At 39.1% G+C, this 22,419-nt stretch overlaps 1 protein-coding gene across 2 annotated transcripts in view; it reads left to right on the top strand.

Annotated features, from left to right (window-relative positions):
• The window catches only part of ZBBX (zinc finger B-box domain containing), a 136,573-nt gene that overhangs the window by 94,495 nt on the left and 19,659 nt on the right, over positions 1–22,419 (top strand). For both annotated transcript variants that reach the window (XM_001095567.5, XM_001095663.5), the window contains one exon: positions 4,822–5,079. In XM_001095567.5, the coding sequence (XP_001095567.3) occupies positions 4,822–5,079 (258 nt within the window). The remainder of the gene's footprint in view (positions 1–4,821; positions 5,080–22,419) is intronic.

Here is a 22,419-nt window from a genome sequence, read left to right as displayed (position 1 = left end):
TTTTGAGAAAACTGTTATAAATTTTCTGATATACGTAAAATGTGTGTGTGAATATATAAACTATATCACATATAAGTTTTATAAAAAGAGCTATGAGTAATTTACTTTTGGACATTAATAGGTAATTAATGATAATATGTCCTATTAGCTATAATAGTTAGATATATAAGCGGGGTATTTATTAGAAATAGGGATGATAAAATAATGACCTTGCTATTGAAAAATGTAGATTGGCAAGATATTAGAGACTAGGTAACATTCAGTTAAGTCTTTAAAGTTATAATATTTACCAGTCAGAGAAGTTAGGAAATGGCTTTCTAAACAGGGATAGTGGCCTAAACTAAACTAAAAATTGCCTGGCTCTGTCACAAATTACAGAAATCTTGTATGCCAGCATATAATGGAATTCCCATTTCCACAAAAATTAAAAACCCGTGAATGTAAAGACATCATAGCTATGTGTGTTTAGCAGCAAGTTCATTCATTCTTCCCATCCCTGCCACAACTTAATCCTCCCCCACCCCATCTTCCTGCCTCTGGAAATGGCAACTCTATCCAAACATTGATTAAGTCTGAAATCTGGGAGTCATCTTGCCTCTCACTCAGTGCATCCTATTTATCTTTAGATTCTGCTGATTTCAGCTCTAAAATCGACCCCAATTCTAACCACTTTTACCTTCACTATTCAAGATTAGCCCAAGTCATTTGTCTGTAATCTCTCATTTGTCTCCTATTTTCACTTTTACTTCTCCCAAAACTATGTTGCTATAATTCATTTCCATTATATTCTACTATTTATAGTCAGTGAGTTGAGTTGTTTATACTCATAACAGTATTGATATTTATAGCTTATATATTAATATTTATAGCTTATAGGAAGTGAATCATACTTTCCATAAATATAAACCATATATTGTATCATGCCATTCTATTGCCTAAAGCATTCCATGGATTCCTATAGAAAGTAGAAAAAAGTATGCCTTACCATGTATCACACAGCAACACCTTGGTTGGCTACCCATGTCTCCTAACTGCATCTTCTCCTACACTGTAGCCACATTTGCTTTCTTTCTGTTCTTAAGCTACTCTCTTACTCAATTCTTAGCCTTAGAATTAGATCTTGTCTCTTATCCAGGATGCTCTGAAATTTCCCTGTCCATTCTCTCACTCTTCATATGATTGGTTCTTTTCCATTATTCAGCCTCAGTCCAGATGCTACCTCCATAGAGAGGCCTTCTGACACCACCCTATCTAGTGCTGGTCTTTTGAGTCCCTCTATCACATTTACCTTCTTTTATCTTTCTTGTAAAAGCTATCACTATTTAACATCATCTTATTAGCTTTATTCCTGCTCTCTCTTACCCTTGGTTGGAAAGAAATCAAGAACTAGCCTGTCCTGTTTGTTGGTGTATCTTCAGTAATAGAACAGGGCCTGGCCTATTGTAAGTGCTCAGTAAGTGCTTTCCAATGAGCAGAGTAGGCTAGTAGAACTGTGTGTTAGTTTGGAGCGCAACTTGAGGGTAGAGGCAATGTCTTACTCACTTTTGAATACCCCAATCCTGACACAGTGCCTGGCAGTTTTAGGAGGTGATAAATAATTTTATAATTGAATTTGATTGAGTATTAATTCACAAATTCTCAGAGTTGGAATAAATTTAAGATATTGTACTATCCAGTTCCTGAATTTTGTATTTCACAGGTCATAAGCTGATTTCTAATTCTATAGGATAACACAATAGCATTCTTAGCTACCTAGTTTAGTATTCTTTCCACTTAACCGTGCTGTGAAATCAAATTTCTATATGTTTTGAGAAATGTGTTTTCTAAGAATTCTTTTTATGTATAAATTCTCAGCAGTTGATATAATGGAATAAGAATGTCAATAGACAATAGTGTTTTGCAAACTTTATTTAAGATCAAAATACTGGGTCTTTTGATAAGAATATTATTTGTTATTAAAACACTACCTAAAATCATGTTGCTATAGTTACATTTTATTTAATTTTAACTTTGTATTTAGAATAGCAATAACGGTTATCATCATATTAAATAATATTCAGTGAATTACTCCTATTTTTTATATCCTTACCAGTAATACTGTACCCATTCATATAATTGAAGGCACTATTGAATTTTGTCTTCCCAATAGTTGGCTTAGTTTATTAGTAATCATAGAGCATATATTCTTTAGTTAACACCAAGGAAATTTAATTTTGTTACATTTAGAATATAACTGATCAGTGCTAATCAATAATTTCTTACGATTGCATTGACAGTGATGGTGCACGTTACTCCAGAAGTAACTTCTTATGCTTTTAATCTACAAACTGAGATTTTTTTAAAATTATGGAATGATCTCCTCAATCATGGCATTTTTAATTAGTACCAGTATTAATGTTGTCTTATATCTTAAAGTTAACAGCAACATTATACCCTTATATATTAAGCATTAGATATTAAGTCATTATATTGACTTAGAAGAACAATAACAGAATCAGTAATCAAATTGGGGCCTCTTCTATCTCTTTCTGTCTTTTAATTACTTTAAATTACACTTTGAGCATATTTCCAGTAAGAAAGATGGTCTGTTTCTTTGCTGTGTGCTAAGCATAAGTCTGACCTGTCCTTTGTGTCCTTTTTCTCAATGGGGATCAATTACCTTTAAATACTGTGACAATCAAATGTTCTTGTCAGTGTTTGTACTCTTCTAGATTTTCTGAAGGGCATCTACATTATATTAAATATTTCTTTCTTCATTTCTGTGAATTGGCAGAAGTCCAGTCCTTACTCATAGCATTTTCTTTTGGTTTGTTTTTTTTAAAGTAAGAGTTGTAAATTCCTTTAAATTTTACCTTGACTGAGACATACCATTGTACAGATACTAAAATGTGGTTTACCCCATAGAGTAGAACTTTTGGTTTATATTGTGAATTATTGTTACACTCACTGACTTGTGCGGCTACTGTTAACGCCCCTACTATTGCTTCCTTATGTAGACGTGGAGAGTTTGGTTCTTGATTGCTATAAATATGGTTCTTTACATATTATAGATAAAAGAGGAAATCATTTCTAACTTATAGTCATAAAAATTTTAAAAATAACTCCCAGGGATAATTATATATATATGTTTTTAACACTTAGGCATATTTTAGCCTGTTATTTTTCTCTGAGCACAAATAGACACAAAGGATCAGTCTTATTTTAACTTATTCATAATTTTATTTCAATAAAAACTATTTTAAAAATTGATTTCTGAAATTTTCATTAAAGTTGGTACCCTTTGAAACTTACCTTGGTCAATTTTAATTGCTTAAATAATTACATACTGTATTCAGAGTCTTCTGAAGTATTAGACACATTCGAAGTAGATTTTTTTTTTGAGTTAAAAAAAGACAAACTCCACTTTGGTAGGCCGAGGCAGGCAGATCATGAGGTCTGGACATCAAGACCATCCTGGCTAACATAGTGAAACCCTGTCTTTACAAAAAATACAAAAATTAGCTGGGTGTGGTGGCACGTGCTTGTAATCCCAGCTTGGGAGGCTGAGGCAGGAGAATTGCTTGAACCTGGGAGGCAAAGTTTGCAGTGAGCCGAGATCGCGCCACTGCACTAGTGACAGAGCAAGACTGCATCTCAACCAAACAACAACAACAACAACAACAACAACAACATCAACTCAGTGGTCATTAAATACTTAATACATGATGACCGCCTGTAGTCACTTTTTTGAATTTTATATTTTTCATTGAGTCGCTAGAATGAAAACAATGTTCTATGGCATAGGTTCCATCAAATTAGAGTTTTTATGATAATGACAATTGCACATTAACTCACCTAATAGTTTTACAAAGCCAGTTTGTGTTAAGGGAGTGCAAAGTTATCTTATAATATAATTATGTTTACTATAAACATATTTACCTAAATCAGAACAATAATTTATTACATTAAAGCATTTACCTGCCCTACAAATTTTTAAATATGTACCTTGAAAACTCTCTTGGCCTTATTAAGTAATATTTTGTGAGAAGTACCAAATTAGAAATTAGTTATGTTGTGTTAGTGTAAGATTTGAAGAGATTTTTTTTTTTTTCCTACTGTGAAAGAAGCAAACATGCTGAAGAAACCAGCTAAGTTGACTTTCAAAATAGATCAAGACAAAGTAGTGACTGTCCTAGTGGAACAATGTAATAACCTGACAGAGATGGGTGCTTCTGGAACTTTTCCAGAAGAGAGTGAGCTCATCCTTCGGAAAATTAGAGATGTGATCTCAATTTCTTTAAAGCCTGTGTTTTTCCAAATATTCATGTAGATTTTGTAAATTAGTCTGTTTTGTTGCCATATTTTTAAATGTAAGAATAAATTACAGATCATCAAGTAAAATTGGTTCACTAGGAAGTGGCACCATGCTTTTTCTAAGGGTTTTTTTCTTGCAAGGTATAGTGTGGTATTGTCCTGGAATTTAAGACACATGTCGTGGTGCTTGGCTTTGGAACACATTATAAAATTGTGTGTTGTTTCTTTATGAAGTTGACTTAGTTTATAGATATTTTCCTTTGTGAATATTAAAACTAGTTTGTTTTTCTCTGAATGTAGGAAAATTAGGAAAAAAATACACAGAAGTGTTCTTTATGACATTGGAAAAGTAATTTGAGATTAAGAAAATGTGGTTAGCTAGAAAGGGTGATAGTCAAAGTTAATTTTGCATAAACTCTGTTACATGAACTTAACTTCTCTGTGTGCAGGGACCTGGTAACTTGTATCTTTAACTACTCATTCAAATTTTTAAAAGTTGATTTAAAATCTTTTTACTTTTAATTTTAGATTGGAAATCACAGAGACCTTCAACATCAAATTTTCCACTTTCCAACTCTGTTAAAGAAAGCTCCAGCTGCCTTTCATCCTCTCCTTGTCGATCAAGAAGTGCAGCTGCTCAATCATTGTCTAGAGCTGCTTCTGAAATTTCAGAAATTGAATATATTGATATTACTGACCAGAATGAGCTTTCCTTATATGACACTACTGATCAATGTACCTTAGACAGTTTGGAAAAAGAATTACAAGTGCTGACAACTCTTGCAGGTAATGCTATTTTTTTCACTTTCAATAATGCTAATTAACTCTACCCTCAGCCTGATTCTTCATGTCTTGCGCTAACAAAACAAGCCAGCAAACAAGAAAGCTTTCCCTTTTCTTCTTTAACCATCAACCATTGTGTCTGTTTTCCTGGAAATCCCCTGACATCACTCTGAATATGTTTAAAAATGTGTAGATGCCCAGCCACACCAAAGATGGTCCCCATAGCCTATAAAACACAGCTAAATTGTGGAATGAATAATTTCATGTGCACAGAAAAAAATCTTTTTTTCTCTTTTCTGCAAACCCACTATAGGATTAATCTCTATAGCTTTATGTAAGCCACTGTTCAACATCCTTATTGGAAAACTGAGCCTTTAGAGCTTTTAAAGCAGTGCTTTTCAAACTTAAATGTTTATACAGATCTTTCAGGGGATCTTGTTACAATGTAAATTCTGATTGAGTATATCAGGTAAGGTGAGATTCTGTATATCTAACAGGTACCCAGGTGATGCCAGTGCTGCTAGTTGACAAACCATATCTTGAAAAATTATACCTGTGCATTTTATTTCCAACTTCAGTGGACATAGTCTAGCAATATAGTGACCATATTCTTGAACATGTAAAGTTCTGGCTCAGTAGCAAAACATCAGGGGAATTAATCTTGTATTTGCATCATAAAGGCACTCACACAGTTTGGAAGAAGCCAGCTGCAGATCCAAGAGACAGGCTAGAAAATTATTTGGTCCCATATATTCCATACTTGCTTTTCCCTTGTTCTCCTGTTAGTGGTCTCCTCCTTTATTGATCTTAGAATAATGACTGCTATTTCTCTATAAATTATACATCTTTGTTTTGAAGAAATTAAAGCAATACAAAAATACAAAAAAAGAAATAAAAACTCACCACAAATTCTAACTACTCTTAAAATAACCATTATTAACATTTAGTGAGAATCATTTCAAACATCACTGTTTATATAAGTATACATATAAGAATATAAACTTAGTAGAATGAACAGATTGAAGGAACGTGATAAAAATTTTACAAAAATAGGTCTATGCACTCCATAATATATTTTAAGTATACATTTAACCAACTTAATAAAAGGAAAAGTAAAAATAAAATTAAAATTAATCATACATTTCAGATAAATGTTTTTCCACCACAAAAATATTAAGTTGAACTTGTTATAAATGAATTTCTGATGCCGCAAAAGAAACAGCACTTGAATATAAATTTAGTTTCCTCAGCAAGGCAATTTACTTTTGCAAAAGGGTGCCACTCCTATCAATCAAGATCACAAGTGCGCAACAAACAAAGGATACCAGGGGGTTTTTATATCCCTAACATGATCCCTATTTCTGTGTTCTTCCCCCATGGGCTGGGGTCAGACCACACAATCTGAGCTGATCTGATTGGCTACTTGTAAATATTTTTCTAAATATGGATGGGAGGCGGACGTGAGGTACAGTGATGGAGCGTGTGAGATATGCGGTTTCAAGGAAACAATGGGTACAGGTAACCAAGGGAACAGATGTGAGTTATTGATTAGAACTGATGGGAAGGAGGTAGGCTGTTTACAGTAACTGTTGGCAAGGAAAAACAAGAAAGTTGAGTTGGAGAACAAAGGGTAAGGAAGTTAACAGGCTAAACCTTTTGAAGAGAAACTCAGAAAGATTCATTGTCTCTTACAATTCCTCCCTTTAAAATTTTTATAATCCCTTCTCTTCAAACCTTTTTAACATGTCCTGGCTTTGCTGTTCAACTTGGTCTTCTAAAAGGAAAGGCTTATCTGAATAGGGTGGAGGAACATGAAGGGAGGTTTTAGTGAGTGTTGTCTTTATAAGCCTTTGTACCAGCCCACGGATGCATGGTATGATGCAACACCCAACAAGAATAAGCACACCTATCATGACTGCAAGAGAAATGAAGATTGGGGCCATGACTCCTTTCCATTTACCAAACCATCTTTCTAGCCATCCTGAAAGAAGGCTATCAATTCCAGAATTTTTAGCTAGTTCATTGGACAAAGCAGTCAGTCTCTGTAAGGCCTTTCTTATGCTTCTGTCAGAGGCAGTATTGTTTGGGATAAAGGTGCAATATTGAGTTTTGATCATAATACAAACTCCACCTTTTTCAGCTAACATCATGTCTAGGGCTATTCTATTTTCCCAAACCATTTGGCTAGTAGGTCCTAATTGCTCAACTATTCCTTTGACAGCATCTCTAGTGTAATTAATAAATCGTTGCTGGTTATAGTAGATATAATTAATCCAATCTACATTTTTATTAATAGTTACCCATGGAAATAATGGTTCAAATCCTGCAGCTATTTGATCTCGGGCTTTGAACCTATCAGGTACCCCCCGTGGGACTCCAATTGCGTCTAAATAAACTTCAGAGTCAAAAGACCCATAAGGGGCTTCTCTTATTTTATGGCTTTGTGTTTTTTCTTTTCCTGGTTGATGAAATGCCAGGGTGAGAGGGATAGCCAATTGGACAAAAGCGCAAGTACTGCTCCAGTTACCTGACAGAGTGTCCAGTAAGGGTCCAGGACAACACCTCCACACATTTGCTTGAGGATGACTAAGGGGAGACTGAAGAGTAAGCTCCTGGAAAGGCTTAAGATCACTGTATCCCACTAAGCTTCCAAGGAACACTAAATTCTCCCTCTGTTATGAGAGACACAAGGTGAAATTGACATCAGAAGACAGAAGCTGAATGGCCCTCGGGGGCTGACCCACAGGGTGTTAGATTTTGGGATACAGCAGAGAGAGAGGTTGCCATGATTTGTTGCCCCAAGCCATGGAATCTTGGAAGAGAGCTACCATGCAGCCCATGCCCAGTCAACTGGGAAACCATCCAAGTGGAAAGGGGATGATCTGGGCCTCTGGCCGGCCGAGTGCACAAGCATAACAATTGCTTTTATTTAATGTGAGACAGAATATTTGATCCATTCCAACCAGGCATTTACATCTTGATATCCTGTTTCAATTGCTGAAGTTTGCCTACATCATCTTCTGCTACAATATCTACTTTAGTATTATCATTAGGTACAGAAGAGATGGCAGTCTGATTAGAAGAAAGCTCAGAAGGAGAAGAGAAGGAAGGGGGTGAAGAGAATGGAGGATTAATAAAACGCATTTCAAAAGACTCTCTGAGCTCTGTGCAGCCAAGTTGGCTCCTGTGCCATAGAAGCGACTTAAAGTAGGTTTAGGATCAGTAGATGTGGGAATGAGAATAGAAATTTATATGGGATTACATTGGTTATACTGGCAATTAGGGGAGGTGCTCTCCTTAGTGAAATGAATGTATGGTTTTAAGGATAAACCATACATTCACCATACAACCACCCGCTGATGAGGTCCAGCCTTGATATTCGGTTATCAACAGGACATCATTCCAGCTATGACAGACTTGTTTTTCTATATTTGTTAAGGAACAAGTGTCTTGATAGGGGGAGCTTTTCACTTTAAAGGGGCGGACATACTTTTCTGAGGCTGAGAGTTGCCTCTGACTTTGGAGATCTCTACAGGGTATGACTAGACAAGCATCAAACGTAATAACTTGGGGTGTGTTTGATTTAGCTACATTAATGACAAGGTGGTCAGCATTGGAAGGAGAAAAGAAGAAAGAGTAATAAAATAGGTGGAAGATAGTTAAATTTTTCTTAACTTTAGTTTGAGGGGGTTTTCCCCTGGAATAATGGCACATGACTTCGGGGGGTGACGGTGCTTTCTTGACTTGAGTGTAATGGGTCCATCCTTTCTCTGCTGTCTGGACTGCAGTTTCAATGGTCAGGAGCACTAGGTAGGGTCCCTCCCAGGCCAGCTCAAGGTTTCCTTCTTTCCAGCTTTTGAGGAGGATGTGATCCCTGGGCTGGTGCTAATGGACCAGAAACTCTAGGGGTGGCGTCTGTACCATGAGACCTTTGGCTTTAAGAGAAGAGAAGGTAAAGGAGAGACCAAATATGCAATTACTGAGGAATTGATCTTTTGTCTCAAATGTAGGGATACAGGTAGTGGAGTGTACATAGGGCAGTCCATAGAGCATTTCATAAGGAGAAAGGCCTATATCCTTTTGAGGTGTAGTTTGGATTCTTAACAGGACAATAGGAAGACATTTGGTCCATGGTAACTGAGTCTCTACAACTAATTTGGTTAAGTGATTTTTTAAAGTTTAATTCATCCTTTCTACTCTCCATGATGAAGATGGATGCCCAGGTGTATGATATTCCCATTTAATGTCTAGGTCTTGGGACAACTTTTTAATGACGTGTGCTGTGAAATGGGTTCCATTGTCTGAGTCAATGTTCTCTGTTAGTCCGAATCTATGCACTATATTTTCATTTAGTGCTTTTACTACATTATTGGCCATTGCATTTGAAAAGGGAATAGCTTCAACCCAGTGAGCGAGGTGATCTACTATTAATAACAGATACTTTAGATGAGCTATTAGGGGCATTTTAGTGTAGTCACTCTGAATTCTTTGGAATGGTCTTAGCCCTGGATTCCTCCCTACCAAGGGAGATTTCTTTATAACTTGTTTGTTGTTGTTGTTTTTTTTTTTTACATATTAAGCAACTCTCCGTGACTTGTTTGGCCAAGGTATAAATTCCTATACATCCGTGAACTCTGCGAACTGTGTCACACATGGCTTTGGGTCCCCAATGGGTCTTTTGATGGAAGTGAGACAGGATTTCTCTCAGGAGGTGTTTGGATAGCATTTCCCTTTGGTCTGGTAATACCCATTTTCCTTCTGAGTTTTCTTTGGCCCCTATTTTTATTAATTTTTCTTTCTCCATGGCTGAGAAGACAGGGACTGCAGTAGGGGAAGACAAGGGGTTAAGTGAAAGACAGGTGTTCCAGATGAAAAGGCAGTCTGCTTGGCTATCTGATCTGCTAAGTTGTTTCCCTAGCTTTCAAAAGAAAGGTTTTTCTGTTGTCCGGGAACATGAACAATAGCTACTTCTTTGGGCAACTGAAGGTTATCTGATACTTGGGTGATTAACTCCTTGTGAACAAGGTCTTGGCTTTTTCTATTAATAAGACCTTGTTTAGTCCAAATTTTTCCAAATGTGTGGGCCATCCCAAAGGCATATTTAGAATCAATATAGATGGTTCCTTCCTGCAATCACTTTAAAGCTTGGATGAGTGCAAACAACTCACAAGTTTGGGCAGAGCAGTTATTAGGCAATTTGCCTAACTCTGTTTCTTCAAGAGTTTCTCCATCAATTGCTGAATACCCATTGTGTCTTTTTCCCTCAATCACTCAGGAGGAACCATCTATGAATAAGTGTCATCCTATTTTGAAGGTGGTATCCCCTAGGTCTGGTCTAACCTTTGTTTGGTAGTCAATTAAATTGAGACATAGGTGCTCCCTGTTTAGATTTGGATCTCCTGTTAAGAAACCTGCTGGGTTGAGTGAATTATCAGCAGTTAATGTTAAATCACCTTTTTCTAGCAAAGTGGTTTCATATTTCAGGATTCTGGAGTGGTAAGCCATCTCCCGGCTTCTTTAGTTAGTATTGCTCTAACTTCTTGGGGTGTACTTGCAGTCAACTTTCCCCCAAAAGTTAACTTTCTGCTTTCTTCAACTAATATTGCTGTAGCAGCAACAGATTGGATGCATTGAGGCCATCCACAAGTGACTGGGTCTAAAACCTTTGATAAGAAGGCTACAGGCTGCCGGCAGCAACCGTGCTCTTGGGTAAGCACTCCTACAGCCACTCCATTATTTACATTGATGAAAAGGTGAAAGGACTTTTCTAGATAAGGCGAAGTTAAAACTAGGGCAGTCATAAGTCTTTCTTTTAATTCCTCAATTTGGTTGACTTCCTAAGAAGTCCACAGGAAATAGTCAGGTTTTTCTTGAGTAGGCTTCTGGTATAGCAGCTTACTGTGTAAGGCATATGAGTCAATCCAAAAGCGGCAGTATCCAACTAATCCTAGAAATTTTCTGAGCTCATGCTTAGTTTGAGGCAAGGGTAAATACACAATGCCTTCATCTTGCTCTGGCTCTATTCTCCACTTGCCTGCACTTATTAAATGGCCTAAATATTTGACCTCAGGTTCTACATACTGAAGCTTTTTCTTTGAGACTCATAACCCCTCAGAATGTAGATGATCAAGGATATGTATGGAAAAACTGGTTAGTTTTTCTACATCCTCTCCTGATAGGAGGATATCATCAACATACTGGAGCATGCAAATGTGCTTTGGAACAGAAACCTTTTCTAGCACTTGTTCTAAAATCTGACTAAAGAGGTTGGGTGAGTCTGCGAACCCTTGGGACAAAACTATCCACCAATACTGTTGTTTTTACCCTGACTGGGTGTCTTCCCACTTAAAAGCGAATGTGCCTCAGCTGTCTTCAGCTAGGGGACATGCCCAAAAAGCACCCTTTGAGTCTGTTACAGTAAACCATTGATGATGACATGGAATTTTACTGAGAATACTGTAAGGGTTAGGGACAATGGGGAGAATAGTTTGGACTATTTGGTTGATAGCTCTAAGATTTTGTACTAACTGGTATGACCCATCTGATTTCTTGATGGGCAGTATTGGGGTATTATAAGGAGACATACAAGGCTCAAGAAGCCCATCTTTCACGAGACTTTCAATTATGAGCTTTAATCCTATCTGTCCTTCTAAAGGGATAGGGAATTGCTTCCTCTTCACCACTTCCTCGGGGGTTTTTAGCTTGACGTGGATTGTGGGAATCTGAAGTTTTCCTTGGTTTCTTTCACATTGAATAAATACATTTTTCATCTGTGGTGGTGAGTAAATTTAATGAGGCAGGGAAACCTTTTGGGCTAACTTGTAAGACTATGCCTAACTTCAACATTAAGTCTCTTTCTAATAAGTTAGTTCCTGCCTCAGGGATCAATAAAAATTGGATATGAGTCAATCAATCTTAGAATTTAACTTCTGTACTTTCTAAGACTTTTTCTTTAAATGGTTCCTCCCTTATCCCAGAGACTAAAAGGTCTTCTGAAGAGCAGGCAATGTCAGATGGAGGGATACCAAGGAGGGAGCGACCCCTGAATTGACTAGAAAGGTGATAAGCTCATGATGGGGTCCAACTTCCAAATTTATCAAGGACTCCTGGTGGGACTTGAAGTAAAAGAGACAGAGCTCCTGAGCCCCCTATTCCTCCTCAGAGGTCATGAAGGAAAGGGCTTGTCTCTCCTTTTCTAATTCGGGATTAGACCATTAAGTGGTCTAATTCGAAGACCACTAAGAGGTTGGTCTTCCCAATTTTCTAATTTTTGTAACTTCTTTGAAATATCTGGCCAACTCTTAGTGACAGAGTGGAGTTTTAACATTCCTTGTCCAAGGCGGTCTTCTAAGTTTAGGCCTGAATATTGTCTCATTTGGTCCTTCAATCTGTCTAGAAATTTCAGAGGCCCCTCATCTTTTTCCTGTTGTATATCAAGTGCTTTAGAGAGGTTGTGGGTTCAGGGTACTGATTCCCTAATTCCCTTTATTATCATCTCCCTTAGGTCTTTTATATTTTCCCGGTGAGCTGGGTTATTATTGTCCCACTGGGGGCCTTGGCCAGGGAACTTTTGATCTGTGGTAGGAACATTTTGACCCAGAGGGTGTTCACGCCCCCAAATTGCCATAGCAGCCCTACGGATCATCCCTCTCTCTTCCTCTGAGAAGAGAATGCCTAAAATGGACATTAACTCAACCCAGGTGTGTAACTGAGGTCCCAGAGATTGATCAACTTGATCTGCTACACCATAAGGGTCATCTAATAATGGTTTAAGTTCCTTCTTTAAATTCCAGACTTGTTAACTAGTTAAGGAAGCACTTACAAAGCCGATAGCACCCCTCCTTGTGGTACCTCTCTCAAGGGGAAGAGAGTCAGAGTTGACTCCACAGATGTGGAGGGAAATGGGAAATTTTGGATATCTCTTTTACATTGTTCTACTTCACGTTGGAGTCCCTTCAGGGAGGGGCACTTAGGCTGAGAGGGAACAGGTTCATGGGATGATGATTCCCAAGAATCAGAATTGTAAGGAGGAGGAATAACGTGAGCAGGGGAAGGATCTGGGGCAAGATCTGGGGCAGCAGCGACTGCCTGCGGGGAAGGATTGGGGCAATGAGTGGTGGAAAATGTTCTAGGGGATCCCATGCTCTGGAGTCCTTAGTCATGGGAACCAGCTTTTCTGAGTCTTCATTGTGCAGTGCTAGATTGGGTTTTTCCGCAGTTGTTTTTAAGGGATAGAGGAGAACAGGTCCCTGTCTCTAACAAAGAGTATAGTCCAGTTTCTCTTGAGAACACTGAACTTTTATCATTTACATGTTGAATTAGGAGTTGACACATTACATCCTCATTTGACCCAAACTTTGGCGAGAAGATTGAGAGTTTGAGGAGAGGACTCTGGGTCCAAATAAAACAGCAATATTTTATCATTTGTTGCTTTATCGTATTGGAAATTTCTTGCCTATCCTTCCCTGGAGGCTTATTAAGGATCAATTCCCTTGTATGAGGAATATCTTGCCTGTCCTTTAGCCCCGCCTGTTGGAGGTTCCTTGCACCCTTCTTTTGCTTCCTCCACTGTGACCACTTCCCTTGCAGGAGTATTTCAGATCCCTCTTAGCATGGATGGTGGGTCAGTATAAGCCCTGACAGGACCCCCAAAGGGCCACCATAAGCCATATGAGGTGACCATGGAACCGCAGATTGGACTCACTCACTCCGCAGAGCAGTAGTGCTTGTTACCACTCACACACTTTCAACCTCCAGAATCCCGACCACCAAGGAAATACTTTGTCGCCCCTGCGACTTTTCTTACCTTGGTCTGTGCACAGAGTTTAACTGGCCGCCGTGGTATATGAGTCCCCTTTTCCCAAGCTGCTGGCGTCTTCCTTTCCCAAGTTGCTGAGAGTCCGGGTTTATTCATCACACTGGGTGGGTCTTGATTCGTCACCCTGAGGCCACCACAATGAGGCAACGGGGTGCGCCATCTCATGAGAAAGGACGGGAGATCCCTCCCCAGAGGAGAATGGGCTCCCCCTGCAGGCCACCAAATTGTGATAAATGAATTTACAATGCCTCAAGAGAAACAGCACTCGAATATAAATTCAGTTTCCTCAGCAAGGCAATTTACTTTTGCAAGAGGGTGCCACTCGCGTCAATCAAGTTCGCAAGTGCACACCAAACAAAGGAGACCAGGGCGTTTTTATATCCTTAACGCTAGCCCTATTTCTGTGTTCTTCCCCCATGGGCTGGGGTCAGACTGCAAAATCTGAGCTGATCTGACTGGCTACTTGTAAATATTTTTCTAAATATGGAAGGGAGGGGAATGTGAGATACAGTGATGCAGCGTGTGAGACGTGCGGTTTCAAGGAAACAATGGGTACAGGTAGCCAAGTGAACAGATGCCATTTATTGATTAGAACTGATGGGAAGAGGGTAGGCTGTTTACAGCAACTATTGGCAAGGAGAAACAAGACAGTTGAGTTGGAGAACAAAGGGTAAGGAAGTTAACAGGCTAAACCTTTTGAAGAGAAACTCAGAAGGATTCATTGTGTCTGAAAAACTGTACAAAATTACCCTTTTGTAGACCAAAAACAGTGGAATATTGGCAACTTTATATGGTTTAATCCATTATTTTTACAAATATACCTTTAAAAGTTGAGAGAGAAGGGGAAGAGAAACATGGCAGAATAGAAGCCTGCATCATTCATTTCCCCATCCTCCCCCATGCTGAAACACCAAATTTTAACAACTATCTACACACAGGAAAGCACTGTGGCAGGAACCAAAACTCAGGTGAATAATCACAGTACCTGGTTTTAACTTCATGTTGTGGAAAGAGGTATTGAAAAGGGCAAGAGAGACATATTGAATTACCAATGCCACCCCTCCCCCACCTCCTGGCCGCAACCCTGTAGTGTGGAGAGACAATCTGTGCTCTATGGGGAGGGAAAGCACAGCAACTAGAAGACTTCACATTCACCTCAGTACTACCTGGTCACAGCAGAGAATAAAGCTGTGCTGGACTCAGCCAGTGCCTATGCATGGAGGAAGCATTTGAACCAGTCATATCCCAGAGGGGAATCATCCATTCCAGCAGTTAGAACTTGACTTCCTTGGCAACCTATGCCACATTGAGCTGAAGTGCCTGGGGATCCTAGGTAAACTCAAAAGGCAGTGTAGGACACAAGGACTGCAATTCTTAGGCAGTGGCTAGTGCTAGGCTGGGCTTGTGCCCAGTGAACTAGGGTGTCACGTGACCTAGGGTGTCACATGACTGGGCTTGTGCCCAGTGAACTAGTCAGTGAACTAGGGTGGCACATGACCTAGAGAGACACCACCTGGCACAGCTAAGGGAGAGCTTGCACCATCCCTCCCCCAACCCCAGGCAATGCAGCTCATAGCAACAAAAGTGACTCCTTCCTTCTGCATAATGAAAGGAGAGTGAAGAGTAAGGAGGGTTTTGTGTTGCATCTTGGCTACCAGCTCAGCCACAGTAGGATAGGGCACTGAACAGAGTCGTGAGCCCCCCATTTCAGGTCCTAGCTCCTAGATGATAGTTCTTGACACAACCTGAGCCCAAAGGGACTCTGCTGCCTTGAAGGGACAAGAACCCAGTCCTGGCAGGATTCATCACCTGCTAACTGAAGAGCCCTCAGACCCTGAATAATCTCCAGTGATACTAAGGTAGTATACCACAGGCCTTGGGCTCTAAGATGCACTGGCTTCCAGGGAGACCCAGCACATTCTCAGCTGTGGTGACTACAATGAAAATGATGAAAAATTGCATTTTACAAAAGCAGAGGGAAGAATGAAGGGGACTTTGTCTTGTACCCTGGCTACCAGCTTGACTATAGTGGAATAGAGCAACAAGCAGGTTCTTGGGGACCTCAAGTCCAGGCCTAGATTCTTGAACAGTATTTCTGGACTCGGCGTGGCCTGGGCCAGATGGGAGCCCACTATCCTGAAGGATGATTCCCAGGCCTGGCAGCATTCATCGTAAGCTGATGGAAGAGCCCTTGGGCTTTAAGCAAACATTGGTGGTGGGCTAGCAGAAATCCCCATGGACTAGGGGTGGCCGTGGCCACAGAGACCTCTGCCTATAGAAAGGGGAGGGAAGAGTGGGAAGGATTTTCTATTGTGGTCTGAGTGCCAACTTAACTGCAGTAGAGTAGAACCTCAGGTTAACTGCTGAGATTGTTGACTGTGAAAGTATAATGCTCACTGGCATAAACACAGAAAAAAGCACAGAATAGTATAACACTGTAATGGTGGTGGGTAAACTTCTCCTGACTTAAGTAGAAAGACTAAATGATGAATCAACCAAAAATAGTAACTATAACAACTTTTCAAGACACAGACAGTATAGTAAGACATAAAAACAACAAAAAGTTAAAAAGCAGGTGCATAGTTTAGAGTTTTTATTCATTTTCATGTTGTGTGTTTCTTTATTTATGCAATCAGTGTTAACTTGCCATCAGTTTAAAATGATAGGTTATAACATATTACTTGCAAGTCTCATGGGAATCAAACTGAAAAACATTCAAGAGATATACAAAAAATAAAAGGCAGTAAATTAAAGCATACCAGCAGAGAAAATTACCTTCACTTAAAGGAAGACAGGAAGGAAGGAAAGACAGAAGAGAAGAATACAAAACAAACAGAAAACAAATAATGAAATGGCAGGACTAAGTCCTTTCAATAATAACATTGAATGTGAATGGATTAAACTCTTCAATCAAAAGACAGAATGGCTGAATGGATAGAAAAACAAAGTCCAGTGATGTATTGCCTGTAACGAACTTACTTTACTTAAAATATACACATGAACTGAAAATAAAGGAATGGAAAAAGATATTCCATGACAATGGAAACCAAAAAAGAGCAGGAGTAGCTATACTTTATCTGACACAACAGATTTCAAGACAAAAATTACAAGAAGAAGATCATTATATAATGATAAAGGGGTCAATTAAGCAGAGGGTATAATGGTGATAAATATATATGCACCAACACTGGAGTACCCAGATATATAAAGCAAATGTTATGAGAACTAAAGAGAGAGCTAGACCTCAATACAATAATAGCTGGAGACTTCAACACTCCACTTTCTGCATTGACAGATCTCCAAGATAGAAAATCAACGAAGAAACATCAGACTTAATCTGCACTATAGAACAACTGGACCTAATAGATATTTACAGAACATTTCATCCAACAGCTACAGAATATGCATTCTTCTCCTGAGCACATGGATTATTTGCAAAGATAGACCATATGTTAGATTACAAAACAAGTCATAAAACATCCCAAAACTGGAAATAATATCAAGGATATTCTCTGACCACAGTGAAATAAAACTATGAATCAGTAACAAGAGAAATTTTGGAAAACACATGTAAATTAAACAGTATGCTCCCAAATAACCAGCGTATCAATGTATAAATTAAGAATTGAAAATTTCTTGAAACAAATGATAATGGAAACACCATATACCAAAACCTATAAGATACAGTGAAAAGAATAAGAAGGAAATTGTAGCAATATGTGCCTACGTCAAATAAAACAAAAACAAAAACAAAGCAACTTCAAATAAATAAAATCTGTATCTTAAAGAACCAGAGGCCAGGCATGATAGCTCATGCCTGTAATCCCAGCACTTTGGGAGGCTGAGACGAGTGGATCACCTGAGGTCAGGAGTTCAAGACCAGCCTGGGCAACATGGTGAAACGCTGTCTCAACTAAAGTACAAAAATTAGTTGGGTGTGGTGGCATGTGCCTGTAATCCCAGCTACTCAGGAGGCTGAGGCAGGAGAATTGCTTGAGCCCGGGAGGTGAAGGTTGCAGTGACCTGAGATTGCATCATTGCACTCCAGCCTGGGCAACACAGTGAGACTCTGTCTCAAAAAAAAAAAAAAAAAAAAAAAAAAAAAAAAAAAAAAACCTAGAAAAGCAAGCACAAACCAAATCCCAAATTAGTGGAAGAAAAGAAAAAAGTCTGATCCCAAACTAATGATCAGAACAGAAATAAATGAATTTGAATGGAAGAAAACAATACAATAGATCAATGAAACAAAAAAGTTGGTTTCTTGAAAAGATAAACAAAATTGACAAAGCTTTAGCCAGACTAAGGAAAAATGAGAGAAGAGCCAAATAAATAAAATCAATGATGAGAAAGAAGAAGACCTTACAACTGATACTGCAGAAATTCAGAGGATCATTAGTGGTTACTATGAGTAATTATATGCCAATAAGTTGGTAAATCTAGAAGAAATGAATAAATGCCTAGGCACACACAACCTGCCAAGATTGAACCATGAAGAAGTCCAAAACCCAAACATACCAAGTAATGAGATTGAAGCCATAATAAAAGTGTTTCCCAGACAGAGGTTGCAGTGACCTGAAACCTTTCCTTTGTACTCCAGTTCGGGCAACAAGAGTGAAACTCCATCTCAAAACAAACAAACGAGCAAACAAACAAACAAACCAAAATTGTCTCCCAATATAGAAAAGCCCAGTCCCTGATGGTTTCACTGATGAATTCTACTAAACATTTAAAGAAGAACTTATACCAATCCTATTCGAAGTGTTCCAACAAAAAGAGAGAATGCGGGAGATCATGGCAGACTGGAGGCAGGACTAGAATGCAGCTCCGGAAAGAGCAACGGGCAGGGGCTGGCTGCATTGTGAATTTTAGCTCCAGATGGACTGCAAGAGCAAATCAGAAATCCTGAGAGGACCCACAGACCCTATGAAGGAAGCAGACTGCTCCTGCAGGGCCTCGGAGACCCCCCCAAAAAACTGAGTGCCCCAACTGTGAAAGTGGGAAAGAGAGACCCGCTCCCCCAAATGTACATCCCCACTAGAGAAGCTGAAGGTCTGTTTGTGGGAGTAGTTTCTGACTTTACCTAGAGCTGAGTCAATTTGGAGAGCCGAGCAAAATACAGGGGTAGAGGAAGCAGCAGAAAGGCCCTGGGAGCTTGTTGGCTTCTCTAGCAGACCATTTCTGCCTGGCACCAAAGAGATCCAAAAGGAGCAAGGCATAAAACTACACAGGGATAAGCAAATCTCTAGCTGAATTTTGTAACAATTTGAATGGGGTGAGAAGCCTCCTGACCAGAATTTGGGGGAGGATGCAAATCCGGTGTGCAGACTCCACAGGCAGGGAAGAACCAAGCCTTTCGTTTTTGCAGCTGGGAGGCAAGTTTTCAACCCCTATGGCTCCACACGTGGAAATGATCTGGGTCTGAGGGCCACTGGGTGGGGTGTCATGGTAGGAGTGAAACAGGCCCTTCAGTTTGTGTGGGAGCTGGATGAGGCTTGTGACTGCTAGCTTTCTCTCACTTCCCTGACAACCTGCATGACTCAGCAGAGGCAGGCATAATCCTTCTTGGTACACAACTCCAGTGAACTGAGACCCTCACCCCCATTCCCCACAGCAGCTGCAGCAAGACCTGCCCAAGGAGAGTCTGAGCTCAGACATGCCTAGTCCCACCCCCACCTGATGGTCCTTTCCTACCCACTCTAGTAGTGGAAGACAAAGGGCATATAATCTTGGGAGTTCTAGCGCCCCGACCACTGCCAGTTCCTCCCCATACTACCAACCTGATGCTCTCTAAAAAGCACCACCTCCTGGCAGGAGGCCCACCGGTACAAAAATAGAGCATTAAACTACCAAAGCTAAGAACCTCACGGACTCCATCACACCCCTCCACCACCTCCGCTGGAACAGGTGCTGGTATCCATGGCTGAGAGACCCATAGATGGCTGACATCACAGGACTCTGGGCAGACATTACCCAGTACCAGCCCAGAGCCAGGTAGACTCACTGCGTGGCTAGACCTGAAAGGGAGACAACAATCACTGCAGTTCAGCTCAGAGGAATCCACATCCATAGGAAAAGGAGGAGAGTACGACATCAAGGGAACACCCTGTGGGACAAAAGAATCTGAACAACAGCCTTTAGCCCTAGACTTTCCCTCTGACAGAGCCTACCCAAATGGGAAGGAACCAGAAAACCTTCCCTGGTGATATGACAAAACAAGGCTCTTCAGCAACCCCCAGAAAACATGTATGCTCACCAGCAGTTGATCCAAGCCAAAAAGAAATCCCTGATTTACCTGAAAAATAATTCAGGAGGTCGGTTATTAAGCTAATCAGGGAGGAACCAGAGAAATATGAAGCCTAATGCAAGGAAATTCAAAATATGATACAAGAAATGAAGGGAGAAATATTCAAGGACATAGATAGCTTAAAGACAAAAGAAAAAATTCAGAAAGCTTGGGCCACACTTTTAGAAATGCAAAATGCTCTGGAAAGTCTCAGCAATAGAATTGAGCAAGTAGAAGAAAGAAATTTGAAGCTCAAAGACAAGGTCTTTGAATTAACCCAATACAATAAAGACAAAGAAAAAAGAATAAGAAAACATGAACAAAGCCTCCAACAAGTCTGGGATTATGTTAAACTACTAAACTTAAAAATAAGTGGTGTTCCTGAAGAAGAAGAGAATTCTAAGAGCTTGGAAAACATATTTTGGGGAATAATCGATGAAAACTTCCCGGCCTTGCTAGAGACCTAGACATCCAAATACAAGAAGCAGAAAGAACACCTGGGAAATTCACTGCAAAAAGATCTTCACCTAGGTACATTTTCATGAGGTTATCCAAAGTTAAGACAAAGGGAAGAATCTTAAGAGCTGTGAGACAGAAGCACCAGGTAACCTATAAAGGAAAACCTATCAGATTAACAGCAGATTTCTCAGCAAAAACCCTATAAGCTAGAAGGGATTGGGGCCCTATCTTCAGCCTTCTCAACCAAAACAATTATCAGACAAGAATTTTGTATTCAGTGAAACTAAGCATCATATATGAAGGAAAGATACAGTCTTTTTCAGACAAACAAATGCTGAGAGAATTCACCAATATCAAGCCACCACTATAAAACCTGCTAAAAAGAGCTCTAAATCTTGAAACAAATCCTAGAAAAACATCAAGACAGAATATCTTTAAAGCTTAATTCACACAGGACCTATAAAACAAAAATATAAGTTTAAAAGCAAAATAGGCTGTAAAATGAGCCTCAATACATTTTTTAAAAAATTGAAATTATATCAAGTACTCTCTCAAACCACAGTGAAATAAAACTGGAAATCAACTCCAAAAGCAACCTTCAAAACCATACAAATGCATGGAAATTAAATAACCTGCTCCTGAATGAGCATTGGGTTAAAAATGAAATTAAGATGGAAATTTAAAAATTCTTCAAACTGAATGACAATAATGATACAACCTATCAAAACCTCTGGGGTACGAGAAAGGCAGTTCTAAGAGGGAAGTTCATAGCCCTAAATGCCTGCATCAAAAAGACTGAAATAGCACAAACTGACGTTCTAAGGTCACACCTCAAGGAACTAAAGAAACAAAAACAAACCAAACCCAAACCCAGCAGAAAAAAGGAAATAACCGAGATCAGAGCTAAATGAAATAGAAACAAACAAAATACAAAAGATACATGAAAGAAAAAGCTGGTTCTTTGAAAAGATAAATAAAACTGATAGACCATTGACAAGATTAACCAAGAAAAGAAGACAGAAAATCCAAATAACCTCACTAAGAAATGAAACAGGAGATATTACAACTGACACCAGTGAAATACAAAAGATCATTCAAGGCTACTATGAACACCTTTACCCACATAAACTAGAAAACCTGGGATAGATGGATAAATTCCTGGAAAAATTTAACCCTCCTAGCTTAAATCAGAAAGAATTAGATACCCTGAACAGACCAATAACAAGCAGTAAGATTGAAATAGTAATTTAAAAATTACTAAAAAAAAAAAAAGGGTCCATGACCAGATGGATTCACAGCAGAATTCTACCAGACATTCGAAGAAGAATTGGTACCAATTCTTTTGCCACTTTTCAACAAGATAGAGAAAGAAGGAACCCTCTTTAGTTCATTCTATGAAGCCAGCATCACCATAATACCAAAATCAAGAAAGGACATAACCAAAAAAGAAAACTACAGACTGATATCCTTGATGAACATAGATGATAAAATCCTTAACAGAATACTAGCTCTTCGAATCCAACAATATATCAAAAAGATAATCCACCATGATCAAATAGATTTTATACCAGGGACAGAGGGATGATTTACCATAATCAAGTCATTAAATGTAGTACACTACATAAACAGAATTAAAACAAAAATCACATGATCATTTCAATAGATGCAGAAAAAGCATTCAACAAAATCCAGCATCCCTTTATGATTAAAACTGTCGGCAAAATCAGCAAACAAGGGACATAACTTAATGTAATAAAAGTCATCTATGATAAACCCACAGCCA

Source organism: Macaca mulatta, chromosome 2 (genome assembly GCF_049350105.2).
Source record: "Macaca mulatta isolate MMU2019108-1 chromosome 2, T2T-MMU8v2.0, whole genome shotgun sequence".
Lineage (NCBI taxonomy): Eukaryota > Metazoa > Chordata > Mammalia > Primates > Cercopithecidae > Macaca > Macaca mulatta.
This window is presented reverse-complemented; position numbering and strand designations above follow the sequence as displayed.